We start from the raw sequence: 21457 nt of genomic DNA, 5'->3' as shown, positions 1-21457 counted from the left end.
GAATATAGTACCAAGTGCTTAGAACAGTGTCTAGCACAAAATAATTACTGTATTAGTGTTTATTAAATAAAATAAATGAGTACAATTACAACAAATGACACAGAAAGTGAAGATCTGTACAAATTTAGAAAATTTTCCAAATTTTGGAAAATATTTATAAAAACTAACCTTACAAAACTAATTTACAACTGAATAATGAACACTCATCTCTTCCAGGTTGCCATACTTACAAAGTATGTACAAATTCATGTTCAAGACGAACAAATTTATTTTTCTTCCTGCTCATAAAGATAAGTGATACCTAGAATAACATATTTACTGAAATGCTAAGATGTCTGCTACCAAGGTTTCTTAATTTCAGTAAGAAGAATGCCTCTTATAAATTATAGACTAACTTTGGATGATTACAAATCAATTAAATATTCACTTGCAATGTTCTATTTCACTTACCTTCATCTCTAACACTTTTAACTTTATTCACAGCACGTTCACCATATTCCTCTGCAAGGTGCTTTGCTCTCTTTACTGATTTTCCTAAGAACTTCTTTAGTTGAGTCCTTACCAAAAATACAAAAAACCAAAATTATTTTTTTAAAAAGATTTTACCTATTTATTTGAGAGAGAGCAAGCTCATGAGCAGAGAGAGGGGCACTGGGGAGGGACAAGCAGACTCCCTGCTGGCAAGAAGCCTGACCCAGGGCTTCATCTCAGGATCCAGAGATCATGAACACCTACCCAACTGAGCCACCCAGGTGATCCCCCAAAACAAAATTATTAACTAACTGTAAAAGCTCAATAATTCACAGATAATTTCATAACGGCCACAAGAATAGTGTATTATTTTGAAATAACTCCTTTTTAACATAAAAAATAGGTCTTTGAGTTCCTGTATCCTTTGTTCTATGGAATAAATACATTCAAGTCAATATGGCTACAAAGAAAATACAGACACTTCTGGATGTACAGCATCATATACTCTAAAGCACTGGTTTTCCTTCTTTTCTTTTCTTCCCTTCTTCCTTCCCTTTTCCCCCCTCTTTCTTTCTTTCTTTCTTTGGGAGAGAAAGAGCTCAAGCAAAGGTTAGGGGTCACAAGAAGAGGGGGAGAGAGAGAATCCCAAGCAGGTTCCTTCCCCAGCAAGGGGCTTGATCTCACAACCTTGAGATCATGACATGAGCTGAAATCAGGAGTCTAACGTTTAACTGACCGAACCACCCAGGCACTCCTCAAGCACTGGCTTTCAACGGTGAATAAAAAATTGGTGGGGATGGGGTGGGAGGGGAGTGTTTAAAGCATAGGAACCTGAGACCCATCTGCAGATCCTATGATTTAGAGTGTCTCAGGTCAGGCCATTAATCTGCAATGAGAATGTCTTTGAGAAGACTGCTTTAAAGAGGAATAATCCTTGGGGTGCCTGGGTGGCTCAGTTAGTTGAATGTCTGAATCTTGGTTTCAGCTTAGGTCATGATCTCCGGTCATGATACTGAGTCCCACTTTGGCCTCTGAGCTCAGCATCAAGTCTCCTTGAGATGCTTCTCCTCTCCCTTGGCCCCTCCCCGGCCCACTGTGAGTGCCAGCTCTTTTTCCTCCTAAAATAAGTAAATAAATCTTAAAAAAAAAAAAAAGGAGTAATCCTTAAAAACACATTTCTACCCATAAAAAAACTATAGGGATGCCTGGCTGGCTCAGTCAGAAGAGCACGTGACTCTTGATCTTGGGGTTCTGAGTCTGAGCCCCATCTTGGGTATAGGGAATACTTAAAAATAAAATCTTAAAAAAAAGACAGAAAGAAAGAAACTATAAAGAGGTATTTGCTTACAGAATAAAATGTTTGGTACCCTATGATGGCCGTCTGTTTCTTCTCTTTCAGTTTGGGTATTTGCATGCAATACAGTTAGGTTGAGCTTTCCCGGGAAGTATTCCCAAACACAAGGTAATGCAAGGATGCATCTCAAGCTTCTATAAATAGGACTTACTTATTGCTTTTCTAATAATCTCAGTCTCCAATTTCATATATTAAGATCATAAAAAACACAGTATATACATGATCTCTAAAACCAAAACAGAATTTATAGGAGGAAATTTTTACCAATTCATGGGGGTTCATGATATTAAAGGATTCTACCTGATTAAGCTGCTAAGCTATATATACAAAGATGTTCACTGCAGCATTATTTACAAAGTGTAAAGAGTAGGGAAAAAAAGCATAAAAAGTAGAGACAAACTGATTTTTCATTAACAGAGCAATGTGTAAGTAAACGCCAGTATATTCTCAAAATGGAATGCAATAAAATAAATTAGGCAAACCTCAGTTCTTCCGTAGTACTGAGCTCTCAAGTCACCTCAGGGCCAATGCACATGTTATTTCTGCCTGGAACATTCCTCCCCTGGCTAATTTCTACTCATCTATTAGGACTCAGACCAAACATTATTTCTCAGAAAAGCCCTCCTTGACTCTTCAGAGCAGGTTTTCCTGTTTTGTATGCCAAGAGTACCCCATGTATTTCTTTTATTGCAATTATGTATTTCTCCTATTTAACTGGAAGCTCTAGGAGGGCAGAGACTACAACTGTCTTAACTATTATATTTACAGCACTGAACTCCCATGTCTGCCTGACAGAAAGGCTATAATATATTTACTGTTGATACTGGTATGAAAAGATGTACATTATGTATCACATATTCTTAAAAAAGCAAGCTTGGGGCATGTGGATGGCTCTGATGGTTAAGTGATTGCCTTTGGCTCAGGTCATGATCCTGGAATCCTGGGATCAAGCCTCCCATCAGGCTCCCTGCTCAGCAGGGAGCCTGCTTCTCCTGCTCCCTCTGCTGCTACCCCTGCTTGTGCTCTCTCATTCTCTGTCAAATAAGTAAAATCACTCTTTTAAAATAAATAAATAAAATAATAAAAATTAAAAAACAAAAACAAAACCAAGCTGACGGGGCACCTGGCTGGCTCAGTCAGCAGAGCATGTGGCTCTTGATCTCAGGGTTGTGAGTTCAAGCACCACGTTGGTCATGGAGTTTACTTTAAAGTAAAGCAGGGGGTGGGGGTTGCAAAAAAAAAAGTGAGCCAACAAACTACAGGCACAGTATTAATTCTACTTTTGTGAGGAAAAAAAAAAATTCTGTGGAGAATACATGTAATTATTTAATTAATACTGGTTATTTCTGGGGGTGAGAGTATGAGACCCTCATTTTCCGTATTTCTGTATTAGTTTTTCTGTTCTTGTTGTTAAAGTAATCTCTACACCTGGCATGGGGCTTATACTCACAAACCTGAGATCAAGAGTTGCAGCTCCACTGACTGAGCCAGCCCGGCCAGGTGTCTCTGTTTTAGTTTTGATAATAAGAAAACACAGATGATAAACCATTTTTAAAACTACTATAAGGGGGTGCCTGGGTAGCACAGCGGGTTAAGTGTCCAACTCTTGATTTTATCTCAGAATCATGAGATCCAACCCCACATCAGGCTCCATGCCCTCTCTCTCCCTCTGCCCTCCCCTAACAACCCCCACCCCGCCACTTGCATGTGTGCTCTCAATCTCTCTTGCTCAAAAAAAAAAAAAAATCACTATAAGGTCTTGGGGTGTCTGGTTGGCTTGGTGGAGTATGTAACTCTTGATCCCAGGATTGTGGTTTAGAGCCCCATGTTGGGTGTAGAGATTATTTAAAAATAAAATCTTAAAAAAAAATCATAGGGCTCCTGGGTGGCTTGGTCGGTCAGTTAAGCATCTGCCTTCAGCTCACGTCGTGATCCCGGAGTCCTGGGATCGAGCCCCACATCAGGCTCCCTGCTTAGCAGGGAGCTTGCTTCTCCCTCTGCCCCTCTCGCTGCTTGTGTTCTCTCACCTTCTCTCACTCGCTCGCTCTCTCATGCATTCTCTCAAATGAATAAATAAAATCTTTTTTTAAAAAAAAATCATTATAAGTTCTCTGCTACCTATAACTCAGAAGTTATATTTTCTGGATAATAATAGATTTACTATTATTTAGGCAAGAAAGCATATTTTAATCATTTTGGATGAGAACACTTCTAAAATGTGTGTTTTTGTGACTTCTTCAATGGCACTCAATGTTCGATAAATTGCTTTCCTTATTAAAAACAGCCAGATACCACCTTCACTTTTAATATATCCAGGGCCTTTCATATGGATTGTAAGTGGGCCATAATATTAGCTCCCCCTCAGCCTTCAAGGTGACAGAGCAGGATCCAGGGAAGCCAGAACCCTGGGCAGACTCCTCTGGCCATTAGCAGATTCATTAGCTTGCCCAGTGTTCAGTGGAACTATTACCGTGTTTTGTGTGTGTTGAGAAAAAGTTGAAAGCAGTAACATATGGAATTGCTATGCTATGTAATGAGTCCTTTTATCATTTTCTGGATTCCCTTCGTGTGATCAAAATATTACCTGACATTCTTATGTGTCGACTTACATGTTGTCACAGTTTGCTACTTCTATTTTGCTTTGACCTCAGATACCAGATGACCAGATTTTTAAAAAATTATGTAAAAAGTAAGTATAATGGCTTTAAATAAACCTAAAGAGCTTTTCTTTTAGAAAAATAATAAGCCAGGGTGCCGGGGTGGCTCAATGGGTTAACGAATTCATGCTCTCAACTTAGGTCTTGGTCTCAGGGTTTTGAGTTCAAGCCTCATGCAGGACTTAAAATAAAAAAAAGAAGAAAAAGAATGAGCTTTAATGCATGGAATAAGTAACAGTTCTCCTAGGTGTTTACCTATCTCTTTAATCATTCATAATTCTGATTTCTGATAGTTGCCACTGCTGGACAGCAGAGCTCCAGATCTCTGAGGTTTCATCTATACACCTGTATTGTGGGTAGATCTTTTATAAGAATTCCCAGTGGTTTCATTGATACACTTCCCACACTAGGCAAAGATCAGTATAGTGGAGAATTTGCTTTGGGGAATTACTGTCAAATAAATGACCAGTGTATAGTCAAGCAAAATCTATATGCCCACCATTTCTGCTGGATGTTTGTAAGGAAATCAGAAGGATGTCATGATTACAATCCTTTTGCAACATATAATTTAGTTATTTAGCACCCATTTATCTTGTTTTTCAAAGTCAGGAAACAGGAACGCCTGGGTGGCTCAGTCGGTTAAGCATGTGCCTTCACCTTGGGTCATGAACTTAGGGTTCTGGGATCGAGTCCTACATCGGGCTCCCTGCTCAGCGGGTAGCCTGCTTCTCCCCCTGCTTTACTCTCTCTCTCTGACAAATAAATAAAATCTTAAAAAAAAAAAAAAGTCAGAAAACAGTGTGCCTGACGGCTCAGTTGGTTAAGGGTTGGCCTTTGGCTCAGGTCATGACCCTGGGGTCCTGGGACTGAGTCCTGCGCTCTGCTCATGCGGGGAGTCTGCTTCTTCCTCTCCCTCTGCCCTCCCCCTACTCATGCTCTGTTTGTTTCTCTCAAATAAATAAATAAAATCTTTAAAAAAAAAACTCAGGAGGGGCGCCTGGGTAGCTTAGTCAAGCGTCTGCCCTCACCTCTGGTCATGATCCCAGGGTCCTGGGATTGAGCCCCACATCTGGCTCCCAGTTCAGTGGGAAGCTTGCTTCTCCCTCTCCCACTCCCCCTGCTTATATTCCCTCTCTTGCTGTCTCTCTCTCTCTCTCTCTCTGGTAGATAGATAAATAAATAAATAATAAAATATTTTTAAAAATTTAAAAAACTCAGAAAACACTTTAAGATAACATAAAATAAAGGTAAAATTTAAGTGTAAGTTATGCAGACTGCAGATGTCACTAAAATTGAGAAAGAAATTTACTAGGACACAGAGTAGTTGGGAAAAATTGTGGAGTTTAGAAAAACAAATAGGATTTGAAAGCAATTTCAAGAATAATCATGTTCTACTAACACTTCTGGGACCTACCATCAGAAAAATAATGCAGGCATGATGCAAAATGTATTGATCTATTACTATTTGTCAGATATTATAGAAATGGACACCAACACAGCCTTGAACAACTCTTAATGCCTTGGCTGGGGACAGGAAACGCTGATGGCAGATGGACATATAAACTAGATAAAACACAGATTTAAAATAGTATGTCAAGTCACATATTTTTTAAATAAATGCTTGAAATAAAGAGTTGTACCATAACTCATGTGTGAAATAAAGAAAAGGAATGTATTGTAACTTACGTTTTCTGTTTTAACCTTCCACCATCAGTATCTGTTGTCTGAGACTGTAACTTCTCTTCATCATCTGACTGCGCTGCATCATTACTACAAGAAGGGGAAGAAGTCATTTTAAAAGAAGCCATTTCCCCTACACCTCCCAACAATCCATGTATACGATATACTTAGGTACTCAGAATAAAACTACATTAACACACTTTAAGTTTAATTTTAATGATGATCCTGAGAATGTAAGACTTGAGAGATCAAAGAACAGAATCGTTAAGCATGATGTAATGTACAAATGCAAGTGAAAACAATTTAGGAACTTATGGAAAACCTACTACCAACAAGGCTTTTTGCTGGATAAAATGTGCTGCACAAAAATGACAAATTAGCTTCCTCTTTGCTCTTCAGGTACATCATGTATTACACTTTATTAAGATTTCCTTTCACAATAATCATTTCTTCGATCTACATAGATCTTACAGTGAAGTCAATCACCTCACTCTAAAGCCATTTTCTGACCTACACAGATAATACAATTACAAAATTGTAATACAATTAGGTTTCAGAAACCAGGTCTTCATTTCACATGGTTTTTTACCCTCAAAATGCTTCAATAATGTCATTTTAAAAGAGAAACGAAATACTAAGAGATTTCGGATATATACTGTTCTCCCCCAAGTAACTGTATGCTCTTAAGAGAGAACAATGTTGAATACATAAATTAACTAACTCTATTTTAATCCCAAATTTAAAAAAAGAAGACTGAGTGAAACCAAATTAGGAACTGTTGTAGTTCATTAACAGAGAAATCTTCAACACTCTGAAATACTACGAATGATAAATAGTAACAATAGGCCATACCTTACATATTCCTTAGTCCTTCTCATGATGTGTAGAGTGAGAGGATTAATACCCGTTGGCAGTTTCTCTTCCGCGAGACTCAAAGGTATTTCTTCTCCAGTATCCAGGTTCTTAATCATGACACTGGCTAAAATTTCCTGAGGTAAAAAATAACACCAAGAGGACCTATAATTTAATTATCTTTTTGAGTCTTCAAAATCCTCAAACATTTAAGCTAAGGACTTTCTAGATACATTCAGTATTGTGTATAGTAATTTTTAACTTTTTTCATGATACACAATCCATACACTGCAAAATGTACTCATTTAAAGTGTGTAATTCAATGATTTTGAGTAAATTCAAAGTTGTGCAACAATCAACTTTATTTAAGAGTATTTCCACTATGTCGAAAAGAAACCCCATACTCATTAAATGTCATACCTCATTCCCCTCTCCTCCCCGCCCCTGGCAATGACTATTTTACTCTTTGTTTCTATGGTTTGCCTATTCCAGACATTTCATATAAGTCAAGTCATCCTGTATGTGGTCTTTTGTGATTGGCTTCTTTCACTCAGCACCATGTTTTCAAGGTTTGTCCATACTGCAGCATGTGTCAGAACTTCATTCCTTTTAATTTTTTTAAAAGATTTTATTTATTAATTTGACAGAGAGAGACACAGCGAAAGAGGGAACATAAGCAGGGGGAGTGGGAGATGGAAAAGCAGGCTCCCTGCTGAGCTGGGAGCCTGATGCGGGGCTTGATCCCAAGACCTGAACCAAAGGCAGATGCTTAACAACTGAGCCATCCAGGCGCCCCTTCATTCCTTTAAATTGCCAAAAAACAGTCCATGTGGACTGGATATACCACATTTTATTTGTCCATTCATGGGCGATGAACACTTGTGTGGTTTCCACACTTGGCTATTATGAATACTTTTGTACTTTTTTATTTTTTATTTATTTTTAGTTTTTTAAAAAGATTTTATTTATTTATTTGACAGACGGAGATCACAAGCAGGCAGAGAGGCAGGCAGAGAGAGAGGAGGAAGCAGGCTCCCTGCTGAGCAGAGAGCCCGATGCGGGGCTCGATCCCAGGACTCTTGAGATCATGACCTGAGCCGAAGGCAGCGGCTTAACCCACTGAGCCACCCAGGTGCCCCACTTTTGTACTTTTTTAAAAAAGATTTTATTTATCTAACAGAGAGGGGAGGAGAGAGAGCACACAAGCACAGGCAAGGGGTGAAAGAAGGGCAGAAGGAGAGGGAAACTCCCCGCTGAGCAGGGAGCCCTATGCAGGACTCTTGGGACCATGACCTGAGCCTAAGGCAGACACTTGACTGAGCCACCCAGGCACCCCACTTGTGTACGTTTTTTGGGTAGACATATATTTTCATTTCTATTGGTGTACACATAGGAGTAAAGCTGCTGGATCATGGTAACTCAATGTCTAAGGTTTTGAGGAACTGCCATACTGTTTTCCAAAGTACAATAATTTTTTTAAATGTATCATTTAAAAGAAATGAAAACTGGGGCGCATGACTGGTTTAGTCGGTGGAGCACGCAGCTTCAATATTGGGGTTGAGTCTGAGCACTACATTGCGTGTAGAGATTACTTTAAAAAAATCTTAAAAAAAAAAAAACAAAACAAAACTAAGATTTTGCTTCAAAAACTTTATTCAGAATTGGCCAATCAATATATACTAAATTTTAATGGTAAGTAAGTACTGAGTCTGTATAACACTGTATTATCACCCAGCAAGTATAAAAACATGTAATTATAACATCAAGTTCTTTTTAAGCTCACTCTCTATTAAATTTGGTCTTTGTTCTCAATACATTTTTTCTACCCCATAATAGTATAAAAAAGGTAGTTTTAAGTTAGAGTTACAAGTTCCAAAATATTAAAAAAACAAAAACTGGGGTATCTGGGTGGCTTAGTCAGTTAAGCGTCTGCCTTTGATTCAGGTCATGATCCCAGGGTCCTGGGATTAAGCCTTGAGTCAGGCTCCCTGCTCAGTGGGGAGCCTGCTCCTCTCTCTCCATTTGCTATCTCTGTCTCTCTCTCTCTCAAATAAATAAATAACTAAAATCTTTAAAAACAAAGAAACAAAACCAAAAAAACAACCCCCAAACTGGGATGCCTGGCTGGCTCAGTCAGTAGACCACGTAACTCTTGATTTCAGGGTTGTGAGTTTGAGCCCCACACTGGATGTAGTGCTTATAAATAAGCAAATAAATAAATAAATAAATAAATGTTTAAAAACTAAGAAAATCATCAATTTTTATCTTTTGCTCTACTTTATATTTTTTTGCTTAACAGCAATAAACTTAAAAAAAATTTTAATCATGGTAAAATATTTTTAGGTTGTATATAGTTCAGCAGTATTAAACACATTCACAATGCTGTGCAAACATCACCACCATTCATCTTAAGAACTTCTTCATCTTCTCATTATGGTTTTTATATTTTACGTTAAGAACAAAACAAATCTAATTATACCTCATCAGTAAGCTCTCTCCCGGAGTTGGACCTAGGTCTCTGAGGGCCCATCACTTCCCCTGCTATGGTCTGCCCATCAGGTGCTTTTCCATTTTCCTAAAATTATAATGTTATAAACAGAAAGTAGATGGAGTCAATTTCTATAAACACTCAATTATTCATTACCACACATAGCTCTAAAGAATTCCATAATTCACATAATGGAGCCTACTGAAAATTTAAATGAAATACTCCATTTCGGTCCTTTATTATTCCCAACATGCTGAAAAACACTGCTGCCCAAGAAATAATGTCTTCGTCTTGAAAGCAAATAGACGTTCCATTTGAACCTGACCCGAAAGCAGTTCTCTATTAGCAGAATGCCAGCACTAAGAGTGCCATTAATCAGGGTTATACTTGTGCTTATCTCGAAGGCAGGGATTGGCAAACCTTTTCTATAAAGAGCCAGATAGTAAATGTTTTAGGCTTTCTGCTTCACATATTCCTTTTTTTTCCCCTTATAATTCTTTAAAAATGTAAAGCCTATTCTTAGTTCAGGGACTCTACAAAAACACACTACTGCCAGTCTCTGTGCTAAGGCTATGACAAGACTGAAGTGCCATATCTCCCCGTTTGCTAACCTGTCCCTACCACAGCTACCACACAAGTAAGCTTTCAGTCCCAGAAATTGGGCTATGGTAAAAATTCATGCTATCAGGTGCTTTCTATTGCTTCATATATAGATATAGCCTATATATGAAGGTTTTGTTTCATGATTAGGTAGAGGATATTATAAATAAAAGTCCTCAATTTTGACCATCACAGGTAAGGTAAATGAAGACTATAGTTGATGTTTATTAACAATATAATAATATTACAAATAGCAGCATCTTTCATTTTTTTGATTGCCTACTGCATGCCAAGTACTTGGTATACTTCAGCTCATTTCGTCCTTGCAAGACACCTTCCAAGGAAGGTTTTCCCCTCATTTTATCAATGGGACATCTGAAACTCAGATATTAAAAAATAGTTTGTTAGAATCACCTAGCTATGCAGTAGCAGAGCTAAAAAAGGGGTTTAAGAAGGCCAGATTTTAAGGACAAGGAAATATTCTGCCTGGAGAAGAAGGTTCAACAAGCAACAAACTGGACAGCTACAGAAAGTTAAAGCCTCTATCAAATATAACATGAATTCACCAACCTGGGCAGTAACTACTTTATCTCCACTGGTAGCACTTGCCAAGTCAAGAGAGGGCTGGGAATCCTTGACTGTATTCTCTGAAGGCATGTTCGAACTTAGGAGAGTATCAGATGCGATATTCTCTTTGGGAACTGCAATGACGACGATGATAATAATAATGAGGAGGAGGATAATGGCAATAACTAGTATCTATACAGGACCTTATATAGAGCTTAAAAAGTGTTTTAACCTTTGTCTGATTCTTACCAACAATCCCATGAGGAAAGTGGTTTTATTACTCTCATTTTATATATGGAGAAACCAGGGTTCAAACAAGTCATTTCAATTCCTCTTGAGTCTCCCATAGTAACAGATTTGAAAGTTTGAAGTCTACTAAAATGTTAGAACATGGTTACTACCAATGTAAACATTCTCACTTTTCATCACTAAAATAAGTTTTAAAACTTGGGCATGGTCATGATGTGGTTGTATATAGCATAAACTGAAACAAAACCAGGAAGTCAGAGTTTCAACTCCAGAATCTCTCCACAAAAAGTTATTTCTCAGTTAAATACTTGCCATCTAGATCAGGCGTTTTAAGGGCCTCAAACTCCAATTCACTTTTCTTTTTTCTTGGTGGCGGAGCAGGCCGAGACGGAGGTGGGGGTCTCGGAGGCGGGAAGTTAGCTGGAGGGGGAGGGCGCGCTGGAACAGGCTTCTTTGTGCTAGCCACAATGTCAGGCTCTGGAGTGAGCTGTCTAGGGGGTTTGGCGGGAGCCACTTCTTCCATGGCAGCAAAATCTTTAGCAGATGAAGAGTCTGAGGACACAGGTTCTAGAACCTCACTTCCTTTGACTTCCATGGCTTCCTTGTTCAATACTTCTGTTTCCGTTTCAGGCACATGATGTGGCTCAGTTGAACTAACTTCAGTTAACTTAGTGATTTCATCTACTGACTTCTCATAGGAGTCATCAGAAGGAAAACGTCTTTTTGATTTTAATTCAGTTTCTTCTGTTGCATTCTGACTCTCTGCCTTTTTGGAATCTTCCTGTAGTACTTGATCTATGGCTAATAGTCCAGGTATATTGCTAAGATCTGTTCCAGCCACGACAGAACTGGCAGTAGCCTGGTCAGAGTGCCCTTTTCCTTTAGAATCTGAGGAGTCATCTTCCAGGTGTAGTACTTTCTGAGTCTCCTCTATAATACTTTCAATAATCTGATGAAAGGTTAAAAAAAACCAGCTTTAAAAAATGAGGCTATTTACAAGAACACAACAGCTAACCATTTACATAGTACTTACTATGTGCCAGGGAATGTTCTTAACACTTTACATTTTTAATCTTTTTTTTTTAAAGATTTTATTTATTTGACAGAGAGAGAGAGAGAGGTCACAAGTGGGCAGAGAGGCAGGCAGAGAGAGAAGAGGAAGCTGGCTCCCTGCTGAGCAGAGAGCCTGATGTGGGGCTTGATCCTGGGACCCTGAGATGCTGACCTGAGCCAAAGGCAGAGGCTTAACCCACTGAGCCACCCAGGCGCCCCTCCCTACATTTTTAATCTTCACAAATAACCATATGCGATTGCATTCTTAATATCATCATTACACAAATGAAGGAACAAAGGCATAGAGGGATCAAGTGATTTGTCCCAGGACACAGAGCTTGTAAGCGATGAAGTTGGCAAAAATCCTGGGAGTCTGGTTCCAGAATCTGAACTTTTAGCCATTATAAAAGGGAATCTGTTAGCATGTATAATCACAAAGTTCAACCAACCTTGTAAAATAAAGTTCAGACCTAAATTTACATTCAGACTCTTCATGTCATTCTTCATTTACATATTTATGCCAAGTTAGTTTCAGTAACAACCTACTGCTTTGAGCCTAGTTAACAAAACCATAAGACTCAAAACCACCTAGCACAAAGAATTGTTTACTTCTGAACTCAAGCCTAAGACAGAAAAAGCCAGCAGATGCAGGGAGATTAACATTCTTAAACAAACTACACGTAATATTGCACCATTCAGAGAAATGGCAGGACCACGAAAAGAGTTCAAACCCTCAGCTCACCTTGGCCTTTCCCTTTTTATTTCTTCTCTGTAGCTGAAACTTACAGATGGGGTTTCTATATGTTCTACCAACATTTAAAAGAAAAGGTATTTTCTACCCAGTACTGTCATTATTACCACATAAAATCTCTCAGTCCACTTATATTTCCACCATGCCCAACTACGGATGACTTCTGCTTTCTCAATTCCTTGGCTCCAGAAAGTTAACAGAACGTATCACAGAGCCATCCTGATCTCGCTTACCACAAATTCTTGCTGACTTGAACCCAACATAACTGCTGCTCAATAATATTCCTCTCTGATTTCCCAGCATAGTCTACATAATTTTTCTCAACCTTCAAATTTTTACCTTAGTCTTTTTTAAAAAAAAAAAGATTTATCCGAGAGAGAGAGAGAACATAAGCTGGGGGGGGGAGGGAGGGAGGTAGAGTGGCAGGCAGAGAGAGAGGGAGGGGGAGAAGCAGGCTCCCCACTGAGCAAGGAGCCCAACATGGGGCTGGATCCCAGGGCCACCTGAGTGGAAAGCAGTTACTTAACCAACTGAGCCCCCCAGGCCCCCTTATCTTAGTTTTGATCACACTTTTAACACAGGAATATTAACTAGGATCCACCTACTTTGTCAATTAGGTGGTTACTGAGCACTGAGTACCTCAGTGATAACAGAAGCCAGTGGGTTTAAGAATGAGTAAGAGGTGACAACATAGAGATAGCCAGCACAACCCATGTTTTCAAAAGGCTTGACTATAAATGGAAGAGGCTGCAAGAAAGTGACCCAGCATTTTCACAAGCTGAGGGGAAGGAGCCAATGTAAAGTAAGATAACAAAGTTCTGGAGAACAAAAGAAAGAGGGTCTATTGTGTATTAGGCCTGCACACATATTTTCTATTTAATCATCACACAGGCCTTGAGATAGCTAGATTATCTCCCTTCTATAGAAACAAGAATCTGAGGTAAAGGCATTAAGAATTTTGTCCAAGAAAAAATATTTTGTCCAAGGTCCTACAGCTAGTAAACTACAAAGTCGAATCTGAAATCCAGGTTTTTCCCAAAAATCCAGTGTTTTTTATATTATACCATGCTACTTTGGACAGAAAAAAAATACTATATTCTCAGACTTGAAAAAGAGGCAAAAGATAAAAATGAATTTGCAGACAAGGGAAGTGAGAGCAGAAACGGTATAAATTCAGGCTTCTTAGTCTCTAATGTCTTCCTACAGTCAGAAACAAGGTTATCTGCTGAAAGTGAACAGGATACATGTGGGCGCAGTGAGCATGAAGGTCTGAAATGCATAATGGAAAGGCTAATGCCAGAAGAGGGGTTAAAATGAGGTCAAAAACCATAAGTCTTCCCCAATCCCTTATCCCTTCACTAAACTTGTATCAGTCTTACCATTCACTACAGTATGAACTATAATATAAACACAAAGTAGTATATGAGCTAGCTCTTTCTATATATTCTCCATAGCAGATATTAGCTTTTGAAACACAAGGCCCATATTTTCCCCCTCTCCACAAGCCCTCATGGCACGTACGTGTGGTACCTAACCCTGTAATTTTTATTTTCTGGGCTTCAGGAGGTAGCAAGCAGGGAAAGACCAAAAGAACAGTGAGAATCAAGACCAACATAGATTGGGACTTCAAGATCAAAAGTTTTTGCACAGCAAAGGAAATAGTCAACAAAACCTAACGACAACTGACAGAATGGGAGAAGGTATCTGCAAGCGACATATTGGATAAAAAGGGCAAGTATCCAAAATCTATAAAGAACTTATCAAACTCAACACCCAAAGAACAAATAATCCCAGCCATAAATGGGTAGAAGGCATGAACAGACATTTCTGTGAAGAAGATATCCAAATGGCCAACAGACACATGAAAAAGTGCTCAGCATCACTCAGTATCAGGGAAATCCAAATCAAAACCTCAATGAGATGCCACCTCACACCAGTCAGAATGGCTAAAATTAACAAGCCAGGAAATGACAGATGTTGGTGAGGATGCAACACTGTTGGTGGGAATCCCAGCTGGTGAAGCCACTCTGGATAACAGCATGGAGCTTCCTCAGAAAGCTGAAAATAGAGCTACTCTATGACCCAGCAATTGCACTACTGAGTATTTACTCCAAAGATACAAACATAGTGATGCGAAGGGGCATGTGCACCCCAAGGTTTCTAACAGCATGTCCACAATAGCCAAACTGGAAAGAACCTAGAATTCTATCGACAGATCAATGGATAAAGAAAATTTATCACACACACACACACACACACACACACACACACACACAAATATTATGCAGCCATCAAAAAAGAAATGAACTTTTGCCATTTGCAAGATGTGGATGGAACTAGAGGTTATTATGCTAAGTGAAATAAGTCAATCAGAGAAAGATAACTATCATACGATCTCACTGATATGAAGAATTTGAGAAATAAGACAAAGGATCATAGAGGAGGGGAAGGGAAAATGAAGCAAGACCAAACCAGAGAGGGAGACAAACCTTAATCTCAGGAAACAAACTGAGGATTGCTGGAGCAGAAGGGGGTGGAGGGGGATGGGGTGGCTGGATGATGGACATTGGGGAGCGTTTGTGTAGTGGTGAGCTCTGTGTATTGTGTAAGACTGATAAATCACACACCTGTACCCCTGAAACAAATAATACATTATATGTTAATTTAAAAAAATAGAAGAGGAAAAAAGACACACTAACAGGGGACACACCCTCTTATCTTCCCTTCTCATCTTCTGTGATACGAACTCCATCACTTCACCCTTTGTATTACAAAAGAATTATCATATTCTCCCCTGGACATACTTCCAAAATGTACTTTCTTTAAACTAAAAGGATCTCTATGGCAAATGGTGCTTGAGTCAGTCCCCAAATTGTTTTGTTGTTTATATTTAATAAAGGCATAATGAACATAATGACAAATGAAATTTTAAAAAAGAGACCAACATAGAGATAAACATGTTAAAGCAACTGTTAGCTCCACAACAACCCCCCTGCTTCAAAAAACTGATTTTCCAGTGACTATAAAACCAGATGTTTTAGAATGATATAAGAGGCATTCCCATAGTTTGGCCCTAAGCTGGGGCTCTAGTCTCATCTGCAACCATTCTGCTCATTTTCTCTTCTCCATGCCTTTGGTTATGCCTTTCAAATCTCACCCCTGCCTGTGTAAATCTTATCCATTCATCAAGAACCAGCTCAGACCTTACTTCCTCCATGAGGTCTTCCCCATTCCTATCCTCAAGTAGGAAGTTAAGTCTCCCTTTCTGTTCTTATTGCAGTTTTGTAAGTTTATATAAACACTTTACATTCAGTTTTGTGTTTAACTAATTGCCTCTACTAAAACATAATAAGCTCCTGGAGACAGGGACTATGTCCTGCCTGGAGCAGTGTATATTCCCACAGCCTTTATCATTCAGATGTGATACTTAAATCAACTGAAAAGACTAGAACTTAAAGTGAGACTTAGCCTTAAGCTTCACTCAACTGTTCCATAATGTTTACTATTTTTTCAGTTTCTAAAGTCTCCTTAAAAATCACCTTTTTTGGACACTATTATTTATCCTAAAAAAAAATTCTCAAGAAGGAAAAGAAGAACTCTAGTGGAAAAAATAGAAACATTTCAAGTTTTCAACAATAAAAATGGCTAGATGCCTTATAATACATTAGACAGAAACTGACATTATCAAATGAAAATTAAATATTGAAATTGTGTAGAAATATGATGAAAACTAATAATGGTAAGAGGAAAAAGTAAAACACAGAATTCTTTCTACACTATTATTAAGCAAAGAAAACCAAAAAAACAAAAATGCATGCAAATGCATGAGAGGAATGCTGAAAGGAATGCTGAAAAATTAAGACCACTGTTACAGTGTAGAACTGTGGGCAACTTCTGATCTAAAAAGGAAAAAAATGGTATTAGTTTTGTTGTCTTATTTATGCTGATACACAATACCATTTCTCCCCCCAAAATTCCTTTTAAAGGAAAAAAGCTGATCAATATTAAAATATAGAGTCCAATGGGGCACCTGGGTATCTCAGTTGGTTCAGCATCAGACTCTTTTTTTTTTTAAACTTTATTTATTTATTTGTCAGAGAGGAAGACAGAGAGAGGACAGCAAGAGGAATGGCAGACAGGAGAAGCAGGCCCCCTGGCAAGCAAGGCGCCCACTGTGGGACTTGATCCCAGGACCCTGGCATCATGACCCTGACCTGAAGGCAGACGCTCAACTGACTGAGCCACTCAGGCATTCCTCAGCATCTGACTCTTGATTTTGGCCCAGATCATGATCTCAGGGTTGTGGAATTGGGCTCCATGCTGGGCATGGAGTCTGCTTAAGATTCGCTCTCTCTCTGCTCCTCCCCACTCTTTCTCCCTCCCTAATAAATAAAATAAAATAACACTTAAAATATGGAGTTCATTAAATTTATAAATTCCATAAGGGAAGAACAATGGATCTTCATCGAGGGTGATCTGGCCTAGTACTCCTTCCCAGAATTCCGATGATGTCTGTAGGACATTTTTAGTTGTCACGGTAGGGTGCAGGTAGGGAGGAATCTACTGATGTCTAGTGGGTAGAAGCCAGGGACGCTGCTAAATATCCTATGATGCACAGAAAAGTGTCTCCTTCCCTCCGCAATAAAAAATAATTCAGCCCAAAGTGTTACTATTGAGAAACCCTGGGACAGAGAATGTGTCATGTTCCTTGTCTCCAGAAACCCACTAACACGGGGCCAGAGGCCCAGAAAGTACTCACAAGAAGTATAACTGAATGAACACAAGGCATCCTTTCTCCTCGGGTTTTCTCCTGATTCTATGAACTACCCATTGTCAAAATTTTTATCTTGTGCTCAGTCTCTTCTAGTAAACTGAACTCTAAAGCTTTAAAGCATTAATTCTTTAAAAGGTATCAAAGGCATTATCAGAGTAATGACTTCTTGTAACCTCTAGCTCCTAAAGACATCAGAATTTGCTGCACTGAGCTTTTCAAAACCTTTTTAACTCTGGGTAGTAACTTCAAGAATAGCCACAGCTTATTCTATAAAAACAGAGCATAAAAAATAAAAATACATTGCAAAACATTTTTCAAAATATTGTTTAAAGGAACAATGATAGACTAGTTTGCTTCTGAAATGACCTCTAAAAAGTCTGATGTGTCTTTAATCTCAAACTCAAAATTCAAGGAACATTTACTGAACATCTGCCAAGTACACAGCACTGTACTAAAATGATATAGAAAGTTTTCCACTTTAAATACAACATATACATATGACATTTGTTAAACTAATACTGGCATTATATCTTACCAACCTTTTTAGACACATCTTGTTTGAGTTCTTGCACAGGAGACTCATTTCCAACTTGGTGTGCAGTGTTCTCAGTTTCCTATATTAAAAAGAAAAGAAAAACAGATCAAATGATGACTTCTTTAAAATTCTGCTTAAGATGGGTACAAATTAGAAAACACAGCATTAATAAAGCAAAGGCCCATAAAGGGCTTAGATGTTTGTCTGAGGAAGATGCCCAGGTATTTTATGCTAAGCAGGAAAATGTGATTTGTATAAGGTTACTACTGGTCAGCAATTTTTGGTATTTCTTTTTTTTTTTTTAAGATTTTTATTTATTTATTTGACAGAGAGAGATCACAAGCAGGCAGAGAGGCTGGCAGAGAGAGAGAGAAGGAAGCAGGCTCCCCACTGAGCGAAGAGCCCGATGCAGGATTCCATCCCAGGACCCCGAGATCATGACCTGAGGCTTAACCCACTGAGCCACCTAGGCACCCAATTTTCGGATTTCTATGGCAATAAGTTATTTTCCTATAACTGTGCCCATCTTTTTAACATTAAGAACCATACAGGAAGGTAAAAACTACTGAGTACCTCTGTAGTTTAAAAAGATGAAGGATTTTTTAAAAATAGGATGAAGGATTTAAAGCAAGAATCAGAATTCCTATTTTTCCCAGAGTATTGCTCCATAAATATGCATAAATATAAAAGTACATTATGTAAAAAACCACATTCAGAGAACAGTTTTCTTAAAAATGCTACATGCTTTAGATGAAAGGAATCAAGACAACAGAAGTTAAATAAAGTCCTCCAAACAGTAACAGATGAAAATTAAACCCACCAAAAATACATATATATCTACGTATACATTCATATACACATACGTACATATATATATATATTTGGGAGGTTAGACAACGTAGAAATGGGTATGGCTTTTCTGCTGGGAAAAAAATTCTGGTAAAATAAGACAATTACACATTTGCAAATGTAAACATAGTATTTGTCTCCATTCTAAAATGTCATTATGTTTACAGAAGTATAGCAATTTGAATGCTATTAATGATACTGAGAAAAAAAAACTTTTCATAATTCTTGGTACACATGATTGAGTCAGAGAAGGTCACAATAACCATTTTTGACAGATAAGCAACCCAAGGCACATAACGATGTACATATGAAGGTAGCACTTCTACAAGTATTAGGATATGATCATGATAAGTGATGTGATAAAATTACTCCAGATCAACATAATGCTGAAGATTTAATGTGTTAGAGACATTTCCTTAGGATTTCCGATATCTTCAAGCTGAAAAGTTGTTTCATGGAGTTTAAAGTGTCAGGTTAAAAAAATCCTAACTCTACCACAACCCATGAAGGCCTACATCTTTGACACCTTCTGTATTTCTCATCTCCCTTGGCCACCATAACCCTATAATCACACTATGGCCAACTGGATGGTTTTTTACCACCTTAGGGTGACAAAAACCTTCCCTGACCACCTTAAAATATCCTTACCTGCTTAACTTTCTATCACATTATCTATATTTTCCATTTCTTCATCGTACTTATCTCCATCTGAAACGACCCTGTTAACTTGCTTATTTTTTTTTTTTATCTCTTCCCTGCCCCGCTAGAATGTAAGCTCCATGAGAGCAGGGGCTGTGCTCTGTCTACCACTATGTACCCAGCACCTAAAGCAGTGCCAGGAAAGGTAAGCATTTGCTAAATGAATGCTGAATAATGCGTGGCTCTGGCATTTCTTTAGTAAATACACATACCTTAAGTTTATGTATCTTTAATCAAATTCTGGTTTTAAACTAAAAGAAAAAGAACTGATCAAAACCAATTAGGTAAGATAATATTGATAAGATGAAGGACAGAGAATACTTGAAAGGCTGATGGTCATCAAGTACAGTTAATGCATATTAGAGAACCAGCTTCAACTATCTTACGAATTAAGTACATTTATACAATTATCCTCCAATAACTGTTCATTAGTAGGAAAATCAGAAGCACTATACAACATTAATTCCATGGGTATGTTCCCTAAATTAAACCTAGCAAACATACACACTAATAATTCCTGTGCCTCAATTTAATTTGTTTGAATTAAGTACTTACAACCATCACAGAGTAACATTGTCACACTGATCAAAACTGCCAAGCAGTGGTGAGACTTCTATTTTATCTAGCTTTAACAAAACTCTCCTGGACTTTGAACCTTTGAAAGGTATCAACCTCTATAAGGTAAACTGCGGTTAAGTCACAAGTTTAATGGAGTGATATGGCACCTACCAGAGGATCTAATCTCTAGAGAAGTTCATCAGAAGGTTTCTTAGTAAAACCTGATCCAGCACATATATAGTCATCTGTGATTCTCTCTCAGGTATGTCTAAGGTTCAGGTCTTTCCCCTAGCACCCTGATCAGGCTGTGGAGGTAAAGCAATGGAAGCCAAGAGTGTGTCTGCAGACAACCAACACCAACTAGAAGTTCAGACACGCCTCAGTTATTGCTTCCTTCAGAAGATGGGCTGCTGCATTATCAAAGCACAAGGCCTACCAAATCCCAGCTTCCCACCATCAGGCCATTGCTTTAACCCATGCCTATCACAACCCCAGGAATAGATTTCCTTAAGAGGTATAGTTGGGGGAGGGGTGGTGCATGGGTGGTGGCTCAGCTGGTTAAACATCTGCCTTCAGCTCAGGTCATAATCTCAAGGCCTTGGGACTGAGTCCTGCATCCTGCTCCATGCTCAGTGGGGAGTCTGCTTCTCCCTCATACTTTGTCCCTTCCCCGCATCCACCCTCCCACCCTGATCATGCTCTCTTCTCAAATAAATAAATAAAACCTAAAAAAAAAAAAAGAGGTATGGTAGGATCATTCAGTGTCTAGCAATTCAGTCCATGGTTTCCCTCCATCTCTGTTGGATATTAGAAAGCCACTTGTACCCTCCTCACAGTACTCAGTTCTACAGTTTGAGCTTTTTAATTTTAATGAGCACATCCAATAAGAGACTAATCATTTTAACAAATAATTTGTACAAGAGTAATCTATACCTTGGGTGCCTGGGTGGCTCAGTCTGTTAAGTGTCTGCTTGGGCTCAGGTCATGATCCCAGGGTCCAGGGATCAAGTCCTGCATCTGACTCCCAGCTCAGCAGAGAGCCTGCTTCTCTCTCTTCCTCCGCTGCTCCCCCTCCTTGTGCTCTGTCAAATAAATAAAATCTTTTTAAGAAAGATTTTATTTATTTATTTGGCAGGCAGAGATCACAAGTAGGCAGAGAGGCAGGCGGGGGTGGGGGGGGTGGGGGCAGGGAAGCAGGCTCCCCGCCCAGCAGAGAGCCCGATGCGGAACTTGATCCCAGGACCCTGAGATCATGACCCGAGCCGAAGGCAGAGGCTTTAACCGACTGAGCCACCCAGGTGCCCCAAATAAATAAGATCT

General features: G+C 38.8%; 1 protein-coding gene across 4 annotated transcripts in view; it reads right to left on the bottom strand.

Moving 5' to 3' along the window:
• Nucleotides 1-21457, bottom strand: part of WDR44 (WD repeat domain 44) — an 88796-nt gene that overhangs the window by 33034 nt on the left and 34305 nt on the right. For 2 of the 4 annotated variants that reach the window (XM_032330170.1, XM_032330172.1), the window contains exons 3-10: nt 18036-18110; nt 15433-15483; nt 11231-11867; nt 10673-10803; nt 9494-9589; nt 7015-7151; nt 6169-6252; nt 451-557 (exon numbers count right to left, since the gene is read on the bottom strand). In XM_032330170.1, the coding sequence (XP_032186061.1) occupies nt 451-557; nt 6169-6252; nt 7015-7151; nt 9494-9589; nt 10673-10803; nt 11231-11867; nt 15433-15483; nt 18036-18110 (1318 nt within the window). The remainder of the gene's footprint in view (nt 1-450; nt 558-6168; nt 6253-7014; nt 7152-9493; nt 9590-10672; nt 10804-11230; nt 11868-15432; nt 15484-18035; nt 18111-21457) is intronic. The other 2 variants (XM_032330171.1, XM_032330173.1) reach the window with 1 other exon arrangement.

The sequence above is a fragment of the Mustela erminea genome, chromosome X, assembly GCF_009829155.1.
Source record: "Mustela erminea isolate mMusErm1 chromosome X, mMusErm1.Pri, whole genome shotgun sequence".
Lineage (NCBI taxonomy): Eukaryota > Metazoa > Chordata > Mammalia > Carnivora > Mustelidae > Mustela > Mustela erminea.
This window is presented reverse-complemented; position numbering and strand designations above follow the sequence as displayed.